This window comes from Mytilus californianus, unplaced genomic scaffold (genome assembly GCF_021869535.1).
Source record: "Mytilus californianus isolate M0D057914Y unplaced genomic scaffold, xbMytCali1.0.p SCAF_7, whole genome shotgun sequence".
NCBI lineage: Eukaryota > Metazoa > Mollusca > Bivalvia > Mytilida > Mytilidae > Mytilus > Mytilus californianus.
Window position 1 is genome coordinate 18,791,116 of NW_026262723.1, and position 24,067 is coordinate 18,815,182.

The window sequence follows — 24,067 nt, forward strand, 5'->3', positions numbered from 1 at the left end:
TCATCCGCCAATGGAGCACCACCGACCTGACCCAGAGGTACTACACTTTGTATAATTTGCATTCTATAATTTGAATACAGAATATGTAAACTGTAAAAAATATTACGATTTAACACATGTACAAAGGATGGGATATTCATAAACCATATTCATTTAGGCATACACATAATTGCTAATTTCTCACACTTTACTTATTTAGGTTTTTGAGTTTGCAATGCAAAACGCTTTCAACTGAATTCCGAAATGTGGATTTCTCGTTTTTTCCGACATGTTATAAAACATGTTAAATAACATCCAAATATTAAACAGAGGGTGTAGAAATACTAGGAACTATTTTCTGTTAAATTCTTTAGAGTTCAACTTAGGCATTCGGCTTCTATGTGTTCTTCCTAAAGTCACTTTAATTTTCAATGTCCAGTGGCAAATATTGAGAGTGAGGATTTGTTCTGTTTACGCTAACAACTAAACAGACACATGAAATATCTTGGTATCAAATTTTATGTTTGTTATCATCTAAAAAAGGCTGGACGACGAGAATGCCTATCTTAAATATAAAGATATATAAAAATATCATCACTTCATCAACAATCAAATGCTGCACGTAACATTAAAATAAAGATAACTTAACATAAAACAATAATTCAAAAATAGCATAGTAGTATTTTCTCAAATAAGAAAAGAAAAGAAGAAATCAATATATATTTTCGACATAAAAAACGCAACAACAATGAAAAACACTCAATGTTTATCTGGTAATAATAATCAATGTATTAAACTCAAACGGTCTGTTTTGTTACACTAAGATTTCCCTAATAGGGTCATAGGAATATACATCAAGAACATATAATAAAATTGAGAATGGAAATGGGGAATGTGTCAAAGAGACAACAACCCGACCAAAGAGCAGAAAACAGCCGAAGGCTACAATGGGTCTTCAACACAGCGAGAAAATCCTGCTTCCGGATGCGAAGACAAACAAAGACCAGAGGCTCCTGACTTGGAACAGGCGCAAAAATGCGGCGGGGTTAAACATGTTTTGTGAGATTTCAACCCTTCCCCTATACCTCTAGCCATTGTAGAATAAGCAAACACACAGCAATACGCACAGTAAAACTCAGTTTAAAAGAAGTCCGAGTCCGGTGTCGGCATAGGTAACAAAATAGACTAATCAAAATGACAAAGATACATAAATTAACAAAGGACTACTAGCACTTAATGACATGCCACCTCCACCCCTCAATTAAACTGATTGAAAGATAATGTCTTCATCATATAAAAATCAAGCACAATCCGTCCCGTTAGGGGTTTAGTATCATACCATCATAAAATATATGAGAAGAACATAACCCGTATCTTGCTAAGACCATATGAGTGAATCAATATAAATACCAAAATATGCCATCTTTAATTACCTGACAACAGTATCGTAACTTTATCCCTTCTGAATAATTTTGTTTAAAGGTTTGGTTAGCTTTTGAGATGAATGTCGACATTTTTGTGCTTTGTATAGAATATTACCATAAAACATTGGATGTGAAATACCTGAACGTAAAAGATGTCTGCATGTTGATTTATATTTACGAATGATGTCCTTGTACCGATGATAAAATTTAGAAAATGTTTTGACTAGTTTACCCTTCCGGAGCACCTGAGATCACCCCCAGTTTTTGGTGGGATTCGTGTTGCTTAGTCTTTGGTTTTCTATGTTGTGTCATCTGTACTATTATTTGTCTGTTTGTCTTTTTATTTTTAGCCATGGCGTTGTCAGTTTGTTTTCGATCTATGAGTTTGACTGTCCCTCTGGTATATTTCGTCCCTCTTTTGTGATATCGAAAACCCTTGTGTAATAATTTTTCAGTAATACAGAGGTTTCTTTCGTTAAAAACAAATAGTTATTACATACACGAGCGAATCGTACAAGTTGAGATATATAAACACCATAAAATGGTGACAAGGGAACGTCACCATCTAAAAATGGATAATTAACAATAGGAAATGTAAAATCATCTCTTTAATCATAAATAAATAACTTTTATGTGTATGGGACAACAAGAATTAACAATAAACACGAATTTTTCATAAATTAAAATATCAATACATTACATTGTATTTCAAAAAGACATGAGCGATTTCGAAAATGAAGAAACGTAAACAACATAGGAAAATGAGAGCTTTTATACCATTTTCTAATTTAGATTTTCACTTATTATAATAAAGAGTTGTTTCTCTTTTAACTTCGTTTAAGACAAATGTTGTTATCTCCTATATCCGATTTGACAAGGGTACCGTCCTGAAGAGAAACATTCTGTAACTACCTTACAATGGTCTAAAGGATTACAAATTCAGCACGCTACGGACGGTGGAGAGAAACAATTGATCAATACAGGGTAGATGGCTATTATGAAATTCATGATGATGAGAAGATTGTTGGCTGTTTCTGGCATGGATATTCAAAATTTTACTCACAGCACACAAGTAACACTGTCAATAAGCTTTCAATGGCTGATCTGTATGATCAAACCATGGAGAAGAAAATCCACATTGAAAAGGAAGGATATGAATATAGTTGTATTTTTGAATGTGAATTTGACAAAAATATTCAAGAAGTTAAGAACATCAAAAGTTTTATTGAATCCATCGACATTTTCACCCCATTAGAGCCAAGAGATGCTTTTGCAGGCGGGAGAACAGAGGCATTATAACACTTTATCACGAATCTTCAATGGGCGAATCTACCAAATACTCTGATGAAACCTCATTTTACCCATACATGAATAAAACTTGCAATGCCGTCCTGGGTCACCCAAATGCGGTAAAAAAGAACTTTGATGATTTAACGACATATGAAGGACTTATCAAATTCAAAGTATGTCCTCCCCGTGAAATTCAAATTCTGGTGTTAACCGATAAGATCAACAACAAACTGGTGTTTTTCCTTGTACAGAACATGCACTAGCTTAAAACAACAAGCCACATGTCATCACAACAATTAAGAAAGATCTTTTATTGGAACTTGGGTTACAGATGAGTTAAAGATGGCAGTACAAAAGGGATATACAGTTGATACTTTATATAAGGTCTGGTATTCCGATGACATCGAGCAGTGTGATCCAAGATCTAAATCAATATATTTCTGAAGATGAAGCAAGAAGCAAGTAGATGGCCTAGTTGGTGCTTACTGTAGAACATAGACAGACATTTATTCAAGACTATTTTGAAAAACAAGGCATCTTACTCGACTATACCATAAAAAAGAATCCAGGCCTCCGCTCACACGCTAAACTTATGTTGAACAGATTCGGGGATAAATTCGGACAACGAACAAATTTACTTTAATTTGAGTATGTGTCAAATCCATCAATATATTTTGATATGTTGACCAGTGATCAACAAGTCGTTACTAGAGTCAATTTTGAAACGGAGGAAATGGTCAAAATGAGATGGAAAAACAAGAAAGAATTCCTGGAAACTTCTGGAAGAACAAATGTAAACATAACAGCTCAAGCTAGATTAAAACTGTACTCTTATTTAGGAAAGTGAGGACCAAGTGTAATGTATGTAGATTCAATTGTTTTCACTGAAAAAAAAGGATGAATAAGAATAAGAAATTTGTTTTGCATGCACACGTATAAAAATTGTGGTTTTTATCCAACGCAATCATAGGTTTGAACGTTTTTTTCAATTTAGACTTGTTTATATTTTTTCGTTTGGGCTTGTATTATATTTGCCTTCGGGTTTATATGATCCGTTCATCCTATTTTGACTCCTCAAAATTCAAGAGTCTATCCTAAATTGAGGTAAATTATATGGCCTTCTAATACCGTTTCGATTCCTAACATCACTGAAGAGACATGAATTGTCGAAATCCGGACATGGTGTACAAAAATCTTTGCACCTTTGTTTGCGGTATACCATCTTTTGCCGCAAGAATATTGTTTTCTGTTTGGTATTAAATTTATGATTAAGATCCATTTATTACACCTTGTGATCCGTTTATTTGGCAATCGCCAATGGCAGTCAGCAGGGTTTAAGAACATTTGTTGTTCGACCTGTTAGTCAAATGCGTTTTGTTAAAATATACTTTTTCACTTTTTTGGTCTTTTGGAAAATGTTGTTTGTGCTGTATTTAGACCCCTCTAACAAGAAATTTGTTTTGCATGCACACGTATAAAATTGCTGCACCGCCCCTGAAAATTATAATCTTAATTATAATTTGTTGTTTTAGTACTGTTCATTCTACCATAAATTTTGAAATTTAACTAATGTCTACAGTCATTGACTATGAAACTTTGTATAGTCAATGAATTTAAAAATTTCTAAACTTTTGAAAATAAGGTTTATATAAAAATAAGAAGATGTGGTATGATTGCCAATGAGACAACTCTCCATCCAAGACCAAATATCGTCAATGTACACAATTATAGGCAACAGTATGGCCTTCAGGGTCAAAATGAAGGAAGAGCCTAGCTATAGTCTCTCACTGCAAAGTAAGCTATAAAGGGTAAAAAATTACCAGTGTGAAACAATCAGACGAGATAAAACGACTGCTGAATTTATATACAAAACAATAAACGAACAATAGATAAAAAATAAAGTAACAAGCGACAATCACTAAAATGAAAGGCTCCTGACTTGAGACAGGTACATATAGTATATATAAACCCTCCCTTTTACCTGGGGCAGTGGTGTTACAGAACAAAATTAGAACAAACAAGTAAAATCCGGTTGCAATAAGCTAATTTAGCTCATCAGATCAATACCATGCTAAATATAAAGTTTATAATAAACAAATAAACAGGTTTGATGACAGAATAAAAACAAACGGTAGTACATACCGAGTATAAATTGCCAAAATGCAAATTTCAACATTAAATGTAAATAATACTGAGGCCAAAACACTCAAATTCAAAATGTAAAAGTACAGAAGTCCCATAAAGAGAGACTCGGGGATAGTGGCCCGGCTGCAGCGGCTTTAGCGGCTTTAGCCCTCGCCTTTGATTTCAAAATGTAGATGACCTGGATGCTTCATACTGTGTATTTAGATGCCTCATTTGCGAAATTTCCGTTGTAGTATGACAATTGTCCTTGACCTCATTTGAAAATGCCTGTAAGTTAGGAATATGACAGTTGTTGTCCATTCGTTTGATGTGTTTTATCATTTGATTTTGCCATTTGATTAGGGACTTTCCGTTTTGAATTTTCCTCGGAGTTCAGTATTTTTGTGATTTAACTTTTTTTTTCATGGTTCAGTGACTAGTTGAAAAAAAATAGATTTTTAGTAATGCTTCTCTCTTATTATGAGCAATAGGATAACTATATTTGGTATGTGTGTACCTTGCAAGGTCATCATGCTTATCAAGACAGTTTTCACTTTACTTCGACCTCATTTCATGAATCAGTGAACAACTTTAAGTTTTTGTGGTCAAGTCCATATCTCAAAAACTATAAGCAGTAGGTCTACTATATTTGGTAAATTGGTGTATGTAATGATAGGTAGGTGTACATGTCCAACTGGCAGGTGTCATCTGACCTTAACCTCATTTTCATGGTTTATTGGTCATAGTTAACATTTTGTGTTTTGGTATAAATTTCTCAGATACTATTTATCAGTTAATTATATTTGATGTATGGAATGGTTCTAAGGAGTACTGTCTGTCATACAGTAATCATCTGACCTTGACCTCATTTTCATAGTTCATTGTATAATTGTTATTTATTATCATTAGTCATTTTTATTTTATTATTTTGTCTGTTTTTCAGATACTATAAGGAATAGGAGAACTATATTTGATTTATGTAATGATTGTAAGGTGTATAATCTGTCTGGCAGATGTCATCTGACATTTACCTTATTTTCATGGTTCATTGGTCAATGTCAAATAGACTATATAGATAAATAGTATCTGAGAAATATATACCAAAACACAAAATGTTAACTATGATCAATAAACCATGAAAATGAGGTTAAGGTCAGATGACACCTGCCAGTTGGACATGTACACCTGGTTACCTTGGACATCATGGTACCAAGTCAGATTAGAGCAAGCTAAAGAAGTAAAACCAAGCTTTCAATTGGTACAATTTTGGGGGAAAATTACCTGGTTAATATTTTTCTTTTCACTACAAAATCATCGGAAAACAGTTACTTTCCCCTCAAATTACACCGATTATATGTTTGATTTTACTTATTTTGGTTGCTCTTACTTGACCGAGTACCATGATGTCCAAGGTTATCAGTCGACAAATTATATAATCCGGAGTCAAAAGTCGGTAATATGAAGATAGTCTATTTCGCTGATTTGGTCTGTTTTTCGGATACTTTTGGGATAGTTGAACAATATTTGGTGTATGGAATAATTTTAAGGTGTGTATGTCTGTTTGGCAGGTGTCAGTTGACCGTGACCCAATTATCTTGCTTCATTAATCAATGTTTTTTAAAGTTTGGCCATTTCTCAAATACTATAAGTGATGTCTCATTTATATCTTATGTATTGAATAATTGTAAGGTGTACATGTCTGTCTGGTAGGTCTCATCTTACCTTGACCCCATTTCATGGTTCATTGGTTCAAGTTCTGTTTTGTTTCTGACATACAAGCAATTGGTTAACTATATTTGGTGTATCAAATGAATATGTACAGCCTCCATGTCTGTATGACCTCATGTTCATAGATCATTTAATGTAATGCTTATAGTATAAACTTATTTTTTCACTTTGAACATAAATTCAATATGAACATTGAACACTAAAACAGGCGAGACATTTCACTGTGTCCACTCTTGTTGTGGTTGTGTTAGTTCATCGGATACTATTTCTGTCGATACATTCCACATGTGCTAGTCACTGTCACTGGAAAACAGGGTTTAAAAAAAGACTTACTGAAATTGTAGAGAATTTTTAAATTAATCCATAGGATCCAATATTAAATAGGAATTATTGTACTTGAGTTTTTGGTATGATATTCTATACTACCGCTCGCCTCGTTGTTCTCGTGGGAGTGTGATTGCCTCCTGAGCGGGAGGTCGTTGGTTCGAATCCACACCGGGTCTAACAAAGACGTTAAAATTGGTATTTGTTGTTTCAACGCTAAACACGCGGCATTTAAGAGTAAGAGCACAGACTGGTCGGCTCGGAGTTAGAAATGTGTCCGGGTAGGGTGACTTTTCTTCCTGTGAACTGTTAGCATGTGAACTTACACGTTAAAAGTCCGGCTCAGCGTGTCGTCTAATACGAAGCAGGATTAATATTCATATTACATTTATATGTTTTCGTCCTGTATGCATTTGATTTGCCGCTGGACGTCATCTATTATTATTATCTATTTTACCGTTACTAAACAGTGAAATGTTTTTCTTCAACTGGTTTATATAACACCTTCTTTAATTTCCACCGATCGAAATTAACAAAGAGCAGGTGATATTTTTCAACCAAACACTTGTGCCTGTTGGGATATCTTTGACGGTAAATATTACAAAATTAACTCCGTATTTTCTAGTCATGGGTCGGTTTTGAGCTTATTATTCTGTATAGGCATCTTTCTATTACAAAAGACTGTATATTGACTCTTAATGTTTTTATTTGTCTCTGTCATTGGGTTGCTATCGCATTAATGTATACCTTTATCTCCTTTTATTCAAAACCAAAGGATTGACATGGGTATAGAAATATTCACCCTTGCTACAGGGGTGGGTCCGTTTGGCTGTTCGGATGTATAAATACGCAGCTTTGTCCGGTCGGAATAGAAATGTCGTTTATCCATTGCCTGGTGTAGTGAGAGTTTCACGCTATCTATACGTTAAAGAACCATTTGAATAACTCAATAAGGGGGAAATACGATTTTCGTATAAGTTATATGATTGAAATCTCTAAACAACAACCAAGGTCAGCTAATTCTTCAAATAAGTCGCATGGCTGATTATAACAAATTGTTTGCGCCTTTTGCAAGGACAATTGTGGATGAAAAAAAAACTTAAAAATAACAAAACCGACCAGTAAGACAATATCTAAAGAAAAAATAAAACGGCCAAAATAAGTTGAATCCTTCTATAAATTGTTGCCAACTTTTTTTTACCAATTTTTGCTTTTATGACAATTATACCAGATATAAAAAAAACTCGACACAACAAATTTTGTCACCTATACGAGACTGCCGTCGTTGTACGCTTAAAGATATGAGTTATTGCCACTTAATGAAGATTTGTTTTCTGTTCTAATCCCTTCCCCCTAGTTTGGCTGGATAAGAAACAATGTATAACCCCTGATGTGGACATTATCAATTATGTTATTTAATGTTAGAAAAAATTTAAATGCAAAGAGAACTAGATGCTCTCAAGAGCCTATGTTGCTCACCTGTATCTACTGTGGTTCTAATTTGGAAATCATGTAAAATAAGATTAAAATCATAATAAATAGAATTAGATACCCTAATAACGATTGAGGCCAAGTTTGGTTTAATTTACTCAGTAGTTAAATTAAAAGCAGGTCATCCCATTGTAGTCTTACAATAGTTACTGAAGACCCCTTATCGTTATTTAAATTAGTTTTCAAGTTGTGACCAGTTGAAATTGTTTTTTTACAATTTTCCCATAGACTTCTATAGTAAACCCTTATGTTCTATTTTTAGCCATGGCGGCCATGTTGGTTGGCAGGCAGGGTCACCGGACACATTTTTTAAACTAGATACCCTAGTAATGATTGTAGTCAAGTTTGGTTAAATTTGGCCCAGAAGTTTCAGAGGAGATGATTTTTGTAAAAGTTAACGGACGACGACGGACGACGGACGCCTGGGGCTTTAAATATTCATAAAACATTACCAAGTATTATCTAACCTATAAAGCACATATTTACAACTCGAGTAACCTTTTACTTGAACTATTGATAGTTTATTTTGGCTGACTACTTGTATCACAGGTGTTTGTAAAACGGAGCTCATTAACGAAGTTTTGTAAATCTACTCACTAGTATCATTGTAAAATATGTGTGGGTAAGCTGACAAAATAAATTGACCAAAAGCAGGCAATAATTAAATTGCAGTGGAAGCTTTACATGTCTTGAATTCATTTTTCAATTTCACAGTACAACTAAAGCTATAATAAATTTGAAACATATAGATAGTATGCTGTGGCGGATCCAGAGGGGTGCGGGGGTTGGAAAACCCCAATTTTTGGACGATCAATGCTTTTGAATGGGGACATATGGTTGGACCCCCCCCCCCCCCTTTATCTTGGGTTGGAACCACCCTTTTAACAATGGCTGGATCCCCCCTGGTATGATAGTTTAGCGGATAGTTATTACAAAGCTACTACCAATAGATCAAAGATACTATGGTTTATGTTTTTTTGTTTTTATTTCAAAGTAAAAACTAAAAGATGTATCAGAACATGTATATACACATCTATATAGGTGACACATTCTCTTTAGACATTATTACGGTTTTTCAATTCATGACATCGTCCTGAACATGCATGAGATATTTGCCACTGAACATTAAGCAACCAATAATCAATCATTCAATCAATTCATGACGAAATAGATCAAGTTACCTTAATTTCCCTTCACAAGGTTTCATAGTACACACTTTTGTGTACAAAGTAATTGCATGGATGAAAAATTATTCACAATTTAAGATGGCGTTACTCTAATCAAGGTATAAAGAACCATATTTGTTACTCTTTATTTAAATGAAAGAAACTTGCAATCGTCAAAAACATTTTTTAGATCCAAAGATTTTAATAGCAGGATATCTAAAAATCAATGTGAAAACTATATTACAAACTATTATTTTAATTTGGAACACAGCATTTTATTTCAAAATAGCCTGTGGCAATTTTTTGTTTTAATATCTTGATTACGATACAATGAAATCTTACCCTTGTGGTCATTCATGCGTAGTTACTTAGTACACGGGAAAAGTATGTACTATGAAAGTAAGAAGGCAAATTCTAGCAATTTGATTGGACGAGAACTTGTAAGTATGTGCTAAGTAAATTTCGTGACGGTCAGTTTTATTGGTGGAGGAAGCCGGAGTGCCCGGAGATAACCACCGACCATCGGTAGGAAAAACTGACAATCCTGGTTAATTAAGTTTGGAGTGCACCTGCCCCGTACGAGATTCGAACTCACAACCTCAGTGTTGACTGGCTAGTGATATAGTAATTCAACTTCTTAGACCAGTTGGCCACCGAGGCCCCTTAATAAGTTTGAGGTACAATAAGTAAACAAAAGAGATTCTTTATGAAATGAGATCGTCCCAGGTATCTTAGATAATTATTTTGCATTGAATAACAATGAAAAATGCACGAACAGGTTTGTAAGATGATAAACAACGTCAGTACTGAGAATCTTTACTTCAAGACCATCATATTTTATTTGTGAAGTTGTTACGGAATATTTATCAACCAGGTCTTGGTATCTTCCGATGAACTGTTTTAGAAAAAAAACGAGACGTTCTTTGACATAACCCTGGTTCATCAACTTTCTGCTCAGACGAAACGAAAAACGACGAAATAACAAACAACAGTACACAAAACACAACATAGAAAACTAAAGACTGAGCAACACGAACCACACCAAAAACCGGTGGTGATCTCTGGTTCACCGGAAGGGTAAGCAAATCCTGTTCCACATGCGACACCCGTAATAGTAATCCTTTAAAGTATCTCGATAATATCTATCAAGTGCTTGGGCATCATACTATAGCGGATTGGTAAATGACTCTTAACTTACCCCAAAAAATCACCAAATTATTGTACCATCGGTCAAGTAAATGTTCTAACCCTGAAACTTGACACTTTGCTTACATATAAAGTTACAAAGCTTTCAATAAGTATAGATTATTCGGTTTTCTTCACAATGATGTCGTTAAAAAAATCAGCCGCGAGCCACAATATGAATCTTTTTGTCGAGCGAACGTACGAGCGGAAAACCTTCACATTGTGTTGAGCTGCTAAACTATTTATTTTTTCAAATATATATGGAAATCCATATTGTTTTTTTTAATTATTTATCGAAATAGTTACAATGAAAGCTTGTTACACCGATATTTAGAAAATGTTAATCCTTGCTGCACATGGATTAGCATAATGTTAATTGTATGCTGCACATGGATGAACATAATGTTAATCCTTGGTGCATATGGATAAACATAATGTTAATCCTTGCTGCACATTGATCCGAGTAAACTTGTTGATCCTTTGGGTAAACTTATTCTAAGGGGTTGTCGGTTCAGCACTGCGGTTGGACCTTTGATTGCTTTTATTGATATAAATATTTATTTTTTTATTAGTAAGTTAAAACCATACTAAATATTATTGTTATACACATTCACAGTACTACAATCTGTCGATACTTATATTTTGGCATTGCCCAAGGTCATATTTCTCTCTGACAGCTGTTAATGACGTCTTTACACCAAATCCATTGGATGTTGGATGTGTACTGATTGATATTTTAGTCAGATACATATTTTTTTATTAGTTGTTATTTGCTTTGATCTAGCTGTCAGTAACTGCGAGTACTCTCAGATCTTTACTTGGTGTCTTTTCTGGGATGTATAGATACGCTGCCACGTCCGGTCTGTTTTCGTTAGATGTTTTCTGCTTTGTATCGATCTGATGAGTTAAGCTCTTTTCAACTGATTTTTATGGTCTGTTCTTATGTTGTATTGTTACACCACTGTCCCAGGTTATGGGGAGGGTTTGGCGCAAGCAAACTAGTTGCTCCGTGTTGAAGGCCGTACTTTGACCTATAATTGTTTACTTTTTACACATTGTGACTTTGATAGAGAGTTGTCTCATTGACACTCATACCATATCTTCTTATTTCTAGTTTAACCCCTCCACATTCTATATGTGCCTGTCCTAAGTCAGGAGCCTGTAGTTCAGTGGTTGTCGTTGGTTCTTGTCTGTCATATTTGTTTTTCGTAAATTTTTTTGTTATAAATTAGGCCGTTAGTTTTCTCAATTGAATTGTTTCATATTTTTTATGTCGGAGCCTTTTATAGCCGACTATACGGTATTGGTTTGTTCTCATTGTCGAAGGCCGTACGGTATAATTGCTTACATCAATTCCATTTGAACTTTGGTGGATAGTTTTCCCATTGGCAAGCATACCACATCTCCTTATTTTTATATATAATTGTAAAAATCATGTACCTACAAAATCTAAAGGTCTTTTCATTCTCTAATTTAGAGTGTGCTCCACATTTTTATTTGCATGGTTTAATTTCCGAAAGTCAATTAATTTCAATTAATTTTTTTAATTATTTATCGAAATAGTTACAATGAAAGCTTGTTACACCGATATTTAGAAAATGTTAATCCTTGCTGCACATGGATTAGCATAATGTTAATTGTATGCTGCACATGGATGAACATAATGTTAATCCTTGGTGCATATGGATAAACATAATGTTAATCCTTGCTGCACATTGATCCGAGTAAACTTGTTGATCCTTTGGGTAAACTTATTCTAAGGGGTTGTCGGTTCAGCACTGCGGTTGGACCTTTGATTGCTTTTATTGATATAAATATTTATTTTTTTATTAGTAAGTTAAAACCATACTAAATATTATTGTTATACACATTCACAGTACTACAATCTGTCGATACTTATATTTTGGCATTGCCCAAGGTCATATTTCTCTCTGACAGCTGTTAATGACGTCTTTACACCAAATCCATTGGATGTTGGATGTGTACTGATTGATATTTTAGTCAGATACATATTTTTTTATTAGTTGTTATTTGCTTTGATCTAGCTGTCAGTAACTGCGAGTACTCTCAGATCTTTACTTGGTGTCTTTTCTGGGATGTATAGATACGCTGCCACGTCCGGTCTGTTTTCGTTAGATGTTTTCTGCTTTGTATCGATCTGATGAGTTAAGCTCTTTTCAACTGATTTTTATGGTCTGTTCTTATGTTGTATTGTTACACCACTGTCCCAGGTTATGGGGAGGGTTTGGCGCAAGCAAACTAGTTGCTCCGTGTTGAAGGCCGTACTTTGACCTATAATTGTTTACTTTTTACACATTGTGACTTTGATAGAGAGTTGTCTCATTGACACTCATACCATATCTTCTTATTTCTAGTTTAACCCCTCCACATTCTATATGTGCCTGTCCTAAGTCAGGAGCCTGTAGTTCAGTGGTTGTCGTTGGTTCTTGTCTGTCATATTTGTTTTTCGTAAATTTTTTTGTTATAAATTAGGCCGTTAGTTTTCTCAATTGAATTGTTTCATATTTTTTATGTCGGAGCCTTTTATAGCCGACTATACGGTATTGGTTTGTTCTCATTGTCGAAGGCCGTACGGTATAATTGCTTACATCAATTCCATTTGAACTTTGGTGGATAGTTTTCCCATTGGCAAGCATACCACATCTCCTTATTTTTATATATAATTGTAAAAATCATGTACCTACAAAATCTAAAGGTCTTTTCATTCTCTAATTTAGAGTGTGCTCCACATTTTTATTTGCATGGTTTAATTTCCGAAAGTCAATTAATTTCCCACAACTAACTTTTAGAACATTCTGGTCAGTTTATTGTTTTTGTAACAATTTAAAAGTTATGTCTGTCCAGGTAAAAAATAAAGGAGAATATTTTTACAAAAATGATTATCTGTTAAATAATCTTAATGTTGATGACCAAAGTCAAAAACTTCGCAGTTGTTACCTATGTTATCATTTTTCTGCTTTTTATTTCAACCTGTTTATTTTTGCAGAACTTGAATATAAGCATCTAAAAATATTCACAACGTTTGTAAGTTTGGCTCGATTTAGGTTTTCAGTAAGAAATTTGAATGACAAATAATTATCGACCTAGCAAACATTTAGAAATGTTACTCTTCAATGTTTTTTTTTCACATCTGTTATTCAATCGGTTTCTTATCCATGGGTTATTATACATTTCAATAAACTGTAAAGAGTTTTTGTGATCCTGACGTAGGTAATATACCTTTTCAGTAAAACATAGAAATACTCTGCATTGTTCTTAATAGATTTTTTTTAATGTATGACGATTGAATATGGATATAAAAAAACTCATCAAAGATACCAGGCTTATAAACGATTTGTCTGATTCTTGAACAAAAATTATGCCAAAATGACATTGTCCTCACATCTAATAATATTTTGTCATCGTACATTCACAAAATGTAACGAAGACCACTGATGGTCATCCTTTGTTACTAACACGAACGGTTTCGACACTTTATTTCAATAGTTTCAATGGATGTCATACTCTGATTTAGTTTGAAATGAACACGTTTTGTAACTTGACTATAACATGTATAACTGCGCAAAAGGATTTCAAAACAAATTTCAGAAAATTTTTTGTATATTTCAAGACCTTTTAAGATTTCCATTGAATATCTTTCTATATTCATGAGCGTCCTCATGTGATTATGTGATTACTTGGCCTTTTTTATAGTGATTATTTGATTACCAGACCAAATATTTCATGATTATTTGATTATTTGATAATCTAGGACTGTATTTTTGATTATTTGATCATCTTGTTTAAAAAAATAATAAATGATTATGTGATTATATTGGCAAAAAAATTGTGATTATGTAATTACTTGGAAACCCCCATGAGGCGACTCATTCATTTCCTTTTTCTTAGATAAAGCTATATCAAGAAAAGCGTTTAGATTTCAGCATATTCGAAACGTTTCGTTTTGATTTATTTAGCTTTTTTAAAACAAGTAAAATTAATATTGATCTGTCAATTATAATAAACAAGATGGCGAAAGTGTGATTGGCAGTGTATGTCCAACTAACAGTCCTGTTTTTATTTTAAATATTAATGATTATGGTATAAAAAAGATGGTCACCTACAAAAGTATCGTCTGTTTAGGTTAGTGGTTAATTTGTTCGTTTTCAAAATAATTATTTGATTGACTGTATTTTTGGCTTTACGTGCGATGACAAATATTTTAATGTATATTCAGGACGAGAGTAAAAGAGAGACGAACGATACTAAAGGAATATTCAAACTCATAAGTCAAAAACAGACTAACAAAGTCATTGCAAAAAATGAAAAACGACCAAAAGACAAACAACAGTATACAGACTGAGCAACACGAACCCCACCAAAAACCGGGGATGATCTCATGTCCTCCGGTAAGGGAAAGCAGATCTGCTCCACATATGGCACCCATCGGATAAGGTTCAATCAATTTAGACTGACTCTGCAAGTTAATTTGGTCCGAATTTTTTCTTGCAGTTGGCCACCAACGGGGCATTCAAAGAGTAGTTCAGAGGGTTCAAAAATCAATTGGTCTTGTCACTTTTCCTAATTTAGGCATTGGGTTAATTGTCCTCATGCTTATTAAATGTGCCTATGTATTTATTCATCAAAAAGAGCCAAAAGAACTCCCAAGAACTGAATGAATCTAACGATACCATTGTTGTGCAAAATAATAGAAAAGAAAAGCTATGAGTAGCAATCCAAGACACAAAATCAGTACATGCACGACAAAAAACACAAACTGCACATTATGTCTCAAAGTCATGTGCAAAATATTTATGACGATTTTTGAATTATTTTGCATTTATTAAACATGGAGTCACAGTATATCATACTAAATTGTTTACAGTGGATTATAATGTACGCGAAGTCACGGTAGACATGATAAAAAGGTTAAAAGTGTGTACGACAGATGACAAGGTTTGAAAATATAAAATGTAAACGAGATATATAAATATAATTTTATGAATATATGTAAATGAAAATCAACATGCCTTACGGATTTAACACATTATAGCATGTAATTCAATGTAAAAATATCATGTTATTGTTGAATTGCATTCCAGATATACTACTTCTGTACTATTAAAAAACATAGTTTTGTTGGACTTATGGCCGGTTGGACAAAATTGTCTGTCCGACTCATCGGCTATTAGTCTTTTTGGAGTAAACGTTTGTTGTGACTTCTGGGACGTCTGAATGTGTACGACCTCAACGAACTGCTACCAAAGGCAATAAGTCGACTAGAGTACAAACTTTTCCAACCTTTAGCTTAATTCGATTAAAGAGTGTTTTGGTGCTCTATAGTCCACAGTGCTAGGAAGTGTGACTTACACGATATGCTTGATAAACTTGCGTATCCCCTATGTCTAAATGACAATATCATGGGTCATATCTAAAACTTCCTCTGTTGATATTATGACTATTGTTGATAAAAGACAACGCAATCATAGGTCTCATTGCAATCAACGAAATAAATATCGTTCTAATTTTACACTTGATTATTTTTTATCTATATTTAAAAAGAATGGTAGACATCAATTATTATTCAAACTGCGTCAAGTACCAATTAGTAAATTAAATAATATTTATAACGAGTGTGATACAGTATCGTTTTTCAGTCCAAGATATGAGTGTACACGAACTATTTCAGCCTTTTGTCACCATAGACTGTTCCCTCAAATTGACAAACCTGAAGATCATAAAAAGTATTTCGTTAAAAAAATAATATGTTAATAGAGGTATTGATTTTAGTAATTTGTCTAGTATTTTTCCTGACTCTACCGTTCAAAACTTTATACCTCCATATTTTGAGAACATAGAGCCACCTGTAAATCCTAATTCGTATAAAAAAAACCAGTTGAAGTGTAATTTTTAATTATACGTCAGTTACATCAGACGCCAGTATAGAAAATAATGCTCCTTCGACATAAGACCGTGAAACATCAAAGTTTAGATATGATCCATATGGCCATGTAATTACAGGGGACCTCAATATTGTTCAAGACGTTATAAACTTTCTGAAAAAAGGACCAAAATATCGTCTGCCGTCGAAAATAAATTGGGAAGAGTGTCGTCAGGTTATTAATGATGCTCTTTCACCCTTTTGTAAAAAATGATGTAAACTGGAGAAATCTGACAAAAGTCACTTGACTCCTATTTGAATGAATGTCTCAATATTGTTGATAGTCGCATATCATATTTCAAAAATAATTTAGAAATAAATAAAAGAATAAGTAATACGCCCATTTCTAGGATTAAAAACAAAATTCAAGTACTTGCAAAGCGTTTTGTGTTCGTACCGGTCGACAAAGCAGCCAAAAATATAGTGGTGGTATTACGTAAATACTACACGGAAGTCCTTAAGAATGAAAATATACATTCAACTACATTCAAGGCCGTACGCTTTATAGAGAGTCATATAGTAAAAAACATGTCACAACCACAGCTCAGCTTAAGGCCTTTTCTGAACATTTGAAGGTCCCCACTATGTACTGGTTACCTAAACTGCACCAAAAAAAAACCCCGTAATATATCGTTTCATCTCGGCCTCTAGTAAGTGATCTACTGCTAGAGTTTCAGTGCTATTAACGAGTTCCTTAACTACTATCAAAAAACTGATCATTAAAATGTTTTTGTCATTCGGATTATGTACGCTACTGGTCACTCTTTAATTAAAAACGACCCGGTTCACGTTAATTCTCTAATATTTGCTGCTGATAACCTTGGTATTGAGTTCATTTTATAGCTCATAAGATCATTATACTTATCATTTTCAGTATCATTACTTTCCTTGCCAGATTTTTTTCTGTCCACTTGTGTTTTGTGACCAGTTGGTTCAACAACTCTGTTAATTTCTGGATTAGTCACTGGTGGGCCATAAATGGGGCCTATCAAACAAAGCAGTACAGGTAGAAGAAATATAGCATGCATGGCACCTGCAACCAGAACAATAAACATTACTTTGAAAAACGAAAAGAAAATGTATGATTTCGAAAAAGCAAGAACAACTATACCAATTAATGAGGAAAGTGCCCCATTTAATATAGGACCTCCAGCCATATCCATAGCAGTAGAAACTCTAAAATGTCTGTCTTCTCCTGGACAATGTGCATATGCATGGCAAATATGGGCACTGAAATCGACCGAAAATCCTACACACATGACAATATGGATCATTGTCACAGAACTTAAAGTCAAACCCCATATTTCCATTAGACCAATAACTCCTACCATGATCATAGAAACAGATATCGTCACCAAAATTATTAAAACAGGCAAAGGCATAAATACTGCAGTTACTAAAAACACAACGGATACCGCTATAGCCAAAGTCTGTATTGTCTGAGGAACAATTTGTACATACTGCTCAAAAAAGATAAAAGTTGGTGAAAAAACAAAAACTGGCAAAGGTGATGAATTTGTTAAATCTCGTAAACGAATCATTAGGGAAGCTTGGTTACTTGACTCAGTTAGACTGTTACTAAGAACATGAAATCGGGATGCAGTAATTGAAGATCCTTCAATCAGTACATCATTGACGAACATATTGCCAGAGTTAGTTTTTAAAAACTTCTGGAGTCCCAGAATGAAATCTGAATGCGTCGTATCATTAAAATCTGAAGATTTCATATACGAATCTAACCAGGACAGCCGAAAGTTATCGACAATGTCTTTATCATCTCTAGCCTTTTTCAATAAGGAAATGATATTAAAAACATTTGATTCAAGTCTATAATCAGTTTCTGATCTAATATTGAAGGACACAAAGAAGCTCTGGCTGAAATGTCTTATGTTTGTATCGTAAAATTTATAATGGTAGGAATCTTTAGAAACTAAATTCCTGAGATCAAGGTCTTCACGAAAATTTCTTGCTCCCCATGACGAGACTCCTAAGTATGCTAGAAATAAAACTATGATTATCACTTTTGCTGGCGTATTAAAAATAATTTTTTTTATAATTTTTTTTGGGTATTTTTCAATAGGACCTTCTACTTCCTCTCTTGTTGTTCGCGGTGCACCACCACAAAACCATATAAATGTCTTCGATTTACCATCTGCCTTCAGGGACTCTCGTGATTCAGTCTTGCAGCATGTAAACCAATGCAGTTTTTTTGAAACACGATTTTCGTTGATTGTCATTATGCCAATGTATAATGTCATATAGTTTATGTAACAAAATAGCACAGCACACCCTGAAAAAAGAAAAAATGTTTTAAACAAATAAGGAATGAAAAAAAAGGAAATTACATATTTACTTGACCAATGTGTCTACTTTTCAAACATATTAAGTGTTTTGTAAATCATATCGAACATGAAATAACTAATATTTACCAGTATACCAGGAAAAATTTCGCACACTTGGGAACACTGATGCTGCTCCTGCACAAAACGCAATGATGTCCGTTAGAGATGTAATAGTGATTGCTGTTCCGCCATGTTTCAACGTTGTGCCAATACGGTTTTCTATACTATCCTTACAGTTTGTGTCAGCCAAACAAGATAGCAGAATAAACATATCGTCAACGCCAATTCCTACAAAATATTCACCCTAACAGTTTGTTTGTTGGATACTGCTTTGTGTAAATAGATCTTTGTTCTGATGCTTTTTATGTACAATAAGTACTTATTCATCTTAAATCAATTGAATATGCATAATAGGAGACGTGTGGCGGGTTAAGGTATACACAAAAGAGACAGCAACACAACGATAGCTATTTTTTGTTTTTGCTTTAAAGTCTTATAAGCATATTAATACATCAAATTCTGAAATTTTACCAAATGCTGAACAATGAACATTTATGAGAGCGATTTCAGAAGATTCTGCACTCAAATAAAACTTTCAAATTTTAAGCAAGAGTTTTATAATTTTCCGAAACCTAATCTGTCACAATTTTTTCGGTAATAAAAATGTCTGAGTTTTTGTAGTTCATGTTATCAAAATGGAAAATATTTAGTTATAAGAATTGATCATGCATCAGTTACATATAAACTCTTTACTGAAAGATCATGATGAGTGTAAATGCATTTTATCACAAATATGAAATGTTTAAAAACAGCACATATAAATAAGAAGATATGGTATGAGAACCAATGAGACAACTCTCCTTCCAAGTCACAATGTATAAAAAGTAAACAATTGTAGTACGGCTTTAGAACAGCACAACCCATCTGTTTAAAATTACAATTTAACTGATCAGGGTTTGCCTTATTGTTGCTAGCACAAACTTACAGATAAAAACACATTTGAATTAATATTACACATATTGCTTAATTTTCCTACTTGAACCTACCTAATATTAAAAATGGCATTATTCCAACAATGTCTACAAACTCTGCTCCACAAGCACTCACAAGACCAAATGCCGCCAGAATTGCCAAACATGTTGATAAAACTCCAGCCAAACCTAAGTAGTATCGGTTATCAACACAGTTAGTTCCCATCAGAGCAAAACACGCAAAAACGATCATTAGGGAAAAAGTTACTGAAAACACTGAGATATCACCAGTTACATTTTTGCTTAATTCTGCACTTAAACTATTAGAATAGGAATATTTGACCGTTATATCACTATTTGTAAATGATGACATTCTTTCGACAAATTTTTCTTCCCATTTTCGCGACAGATCAAATGATTCTCCTTGAAGATTAAACCTAAATTTAATAGCTGATGCATGAGATATAAAACCACCTTGAGTTTTCACATCTCCGATAAATTGATCTAAGAAAAGGGTTTGTCCTGTTGATATATTGTAGCTAGGGTACTGTATTTTACTATTATTCATATCTAAAATAAATGTGTTATTGAAGAAGAAACTACCTCCAATAACACACTGACCGCCTGTTTGCGCGCATAAATCGGGATAAAAATATTTTGTTCCTGAAGTATCTTCTATTAATGTGTTGTTGACATATGCGTACAAGTCTTTAAGAAGATTCCAGTGCGAAAAATTCATTATGCTACCTCCATTTTTCAATTCAATTATTACTTCTCCATATTGACCCAAATCAGATAAACTTTGTATGTAGAAGTTCACACTTGTGTTGATCTTAAACAAACTGTTTACCTAAAATAAAATACGATAAAGCAGAATATATGTTATATTGAAGTAAGATTGTCTACATAAAACATTCTGATAGAATGCCGATACTGGACATTCATGTATGATACATTTATGAAACTAATATTGTGTTTCACTTTTACGAACATTTGTTTAATATAACTTTTTTTCAATTTTAAAATTTCGCACCCTATAACAGCTTAAAAATAAATATTTTTTTTGGGTCACATTATCATTTTCGATCCGTTGTTTGATAAAGTCTAACGTTTGATTTTGTCAGGTTTAATGGACTTCACCTTGAATTTACCTTGGGGTTTGGTATTTTTGTACTTTTTATACTTTTTTCCAGGGCTTTGAATCACTAGATTGACCAAAAATAAATTGCAAGCTGCAACTGTAGTTGGAGATGATTATCAAACAATTACAAGCTTGATGATATTATATATATAAGAAACAATAATATTTTCAACAGGAATGAAATCCTAAAATATAAACGCACCTAAAAATATTGAATAAGGAGATGTAATGTAGCCAAATTAATTTACTTATGTATGTTTTATATTCAATGACTTCGTGCAAATACTTATGATTACAATTTTGTTAAATTCAGATTTATTAAACAATTGTTTTGAATTTGTCATTTGATAATAAATATTGTTTTATTTCTTTGACATATAGTCTAAATAATTATTTTTGAAAGCTACTGCACAAGAAAAGTCATTTACACATCTTCTTTTAAATAAAAACAAGACATATCAGTCTGTTTTTCCCATAAATTGTCGTCGGGGAAGTTTTTATGTTGGTGTTACATTAAATTTCATCCCCATGTTACAGGACGCCATTTTAAGCTGGGCAGTTAATATAAATACGTGCTTTTGAATATATAAATTATTATGACATCTTCAGTTAATGTACTGTGCACACATATTATTTAGCTGTAATTTATTTATTTTTTCATATTTTCATGAGATATAATTTTGATCTCGGATATATCAACCAAAAATACAACTCTAGAATTAATAATTATGAAACAGTGTCGCTAAAAAAGAATTCTGTTTATGCAACAATTGTTAATATTAAGAAAAAATAGGCTATTAACATCTTTGTGATCTGATCAGGGCTGTGTAAAAGGTCATTCTGTCTGCATATTATACTTATACTTACTATAGTTTGATCTTTACTTGCAGTACTATCCGTTGGAACATACTGATGAATACCAGATTCTGGTTTCAACTTCAAGATTCCAATACCAAAAGCAATATCAATAATACAAACAAGGATAACCGTCTTCCAAGGGTGTCGTGCAATGAATTTACCATGCCTTTCGAATAAGCCACCAAGACCGTTATCAATTGTTTGTTGAAGGTTGTAGAAACACAACATCTAGATAGAAAAACAGTCATTTCATTATTCATTAATGTTTTGTTGTTTAATTTCTAAATGAAACTATTTGAAAAATAGTTCAGGTAAAATTTACTCAGATCCCTATAACATTTCCGTACAAAAAAATACAGTGTGTGGATTAACGCATATGCCAAGAAGAGCCTATGAGCCAGTACATCAACAAAACAAATAACCAAGACACATATTTTTGTCAACATACAATTTAGCTGGGTTTTTATTTCTGTTCTGATTTCTTTTTGTATCACCTGCCTATCATTTAATAATTTAGGGTTAAAATTTTCTAAAAAAAAAGTGTACTTTCCTGATATCAATTAAATCAACCAACGCATTTTAATTAAGTATGCTTCAATTTTATGAAATATACAGAACGAAATTGATGCAGAAAAGAGCTTCGGACGCATTAACTTTATAAAGTTTTTTTTAGTTTTTGAACCAACATCAACTGTTGTGGATTCAATTGTTATTAAAGATAAGATATGCGTTTTCCTCCTTGTCTAACAATTTATGTTTGCAAATGTAACAGTCTGAAAATAAGATACTTAAGAAAATATTAGAGAATATGTTCATATCACCATGAAAATATCTTTCGCTTATCTAGAGGTTTTGAATTATACTTTGTTAAATGCAATCTCTTACCTTAAAAATCTTTACTTTTAAAGCATGTTATCTTTTAGACGGAAGCTGAAACGCTCATAAAATACGTGAAACACTTATAAGGAAGATTAGTTGTGTACCAACGTCCATACAGAATCTGACCTGTATTAATTTCTAAATAAATGTAGCTGACACATTTATTGTTTTTTTTATCCTACCTTTGTCCTAATTGTAAAGATATTATCTGAGTCAGTTAATCGTGTGTTAATATAGACAAAATATTAACAGTTTTGTTTCTATCAAAACACTTTAAACGTGCATATGTTAAGTTAATATAACTAATCGATTTTATGTTTCCGAGAATCAAACTGTTATAAAGAAATGGGGATTTCCACATGATGGTCATGCTTTTTTAAATTTTCAAATAAACTGTTTTCAGTAACTATTACCACAAAGTATTTACAATGAACTTGTGATCAGCTTATGAAGGAAGTGGGAAGTAAAAATTTACTTTTGATAAGTTGTCATTCCAACAGACTTTAATCTTTTCGGGCACCTATAAACTCAAAGATATTCAAACTCGTGAGATAGGAAAAGAAAGATAGAAATTATATTTTCTGTCACCAGTAAATTGAATTAGAAACATTGATACCATATAGTGAGAAATTAATAGCTGTGCAAAAATTGAAAAAGTTTGATGAAAAAATATATTGTGAAAAGCAAACAAAATATTTTTTGGCACGAAAGACGTCAATTTCTTTCGCTTCGGTACGCTCGGCTTAATTGTTATCATTCAAATCATAGTTTGAACGCGTCCATTCAAGATATATCTGATGTTAATTTACCAACTTCTTTAATAAAGGATATGAATAAAGGCAACAGTAGTATACCGCTGTTCGAAACTCATAAATCGATAGTAATAAAAACAAATCCGGGTTACAAACTAAAACTGAGGGAAACGCATCAAATATAAGAGGAGAACAACGACACAACAAAAACACAACATTTCAATGTAACACACACACAGAAACGAACTATAATATAACAATGGCCATTTTCCTGACTTGGTACAGGACATTTTAAGAAAAAAAATGGTGGGTTGAACCTGGTTTTGTGGCATGTCAAACTTTCCGCTTTTATGGCAATGTTAAATATAACATTAAAATGACAACATTACATGCCATGACTACAATACAAATAAATGGGAGAACATAAAGGACAAAGAAACACACGAATAATAGCTAACAAAAGGTACTAGGT

The 24,067-nt window shown here is 33.1% G+C and overlaps 1 protein-coding gene across 1 annotated transcript; it reads right to left on the minus strand.

Annotated features, from left to right (window-relative positions):
• Positions 1-17,437: 17,437 nt before the first annotated feature.
• Positions 17,438-22,192, minus strand: LOC127708263 (patched domain-containing protein 3-like). Its single transcript, XM_052213102.1, has 4 exons — positions 21,991-22,192; positions 20,041-20,388; positions 19,082-19,282; positions 17,438-18,942 (listed from the first exon to the last, which is right to left on the minus strand). Exons 1-4 carry the CDS (start codon positions 22,190-22,192, stop codon positions 17,438-17,440), a joined length of 2,256 nt encoding a protein of 751 aa, XP_052069062.1.
• Positions 22,193-24,067: the final 1,875 nt, after the last annotated feature.

Bases quoted from the DNA above. Each gene is read 5' to 3' on its own strand.
- LOC127708263 (XM_052213102.1), bottom strand. From the start codon at position 22,192: ATGTTGTGTTTCTACAACCTTCAACAAACAATTGATAACGGTCTTGGT. The intron at 19,283-20,040 runs GTAGGTTCAAGT...AATATTTTGTAG, and splicing joins AATGCCATTTTTAATATTAG to GAATTGGCGTTGACGATATG. The intron at 18,943-19,081 runs GTAAATATTAGT...TTCTTTTTTCAG, and splicing joins AAATTTTTCCTGGTATACTG to GGTGTGCTGTGCTATTTTGT.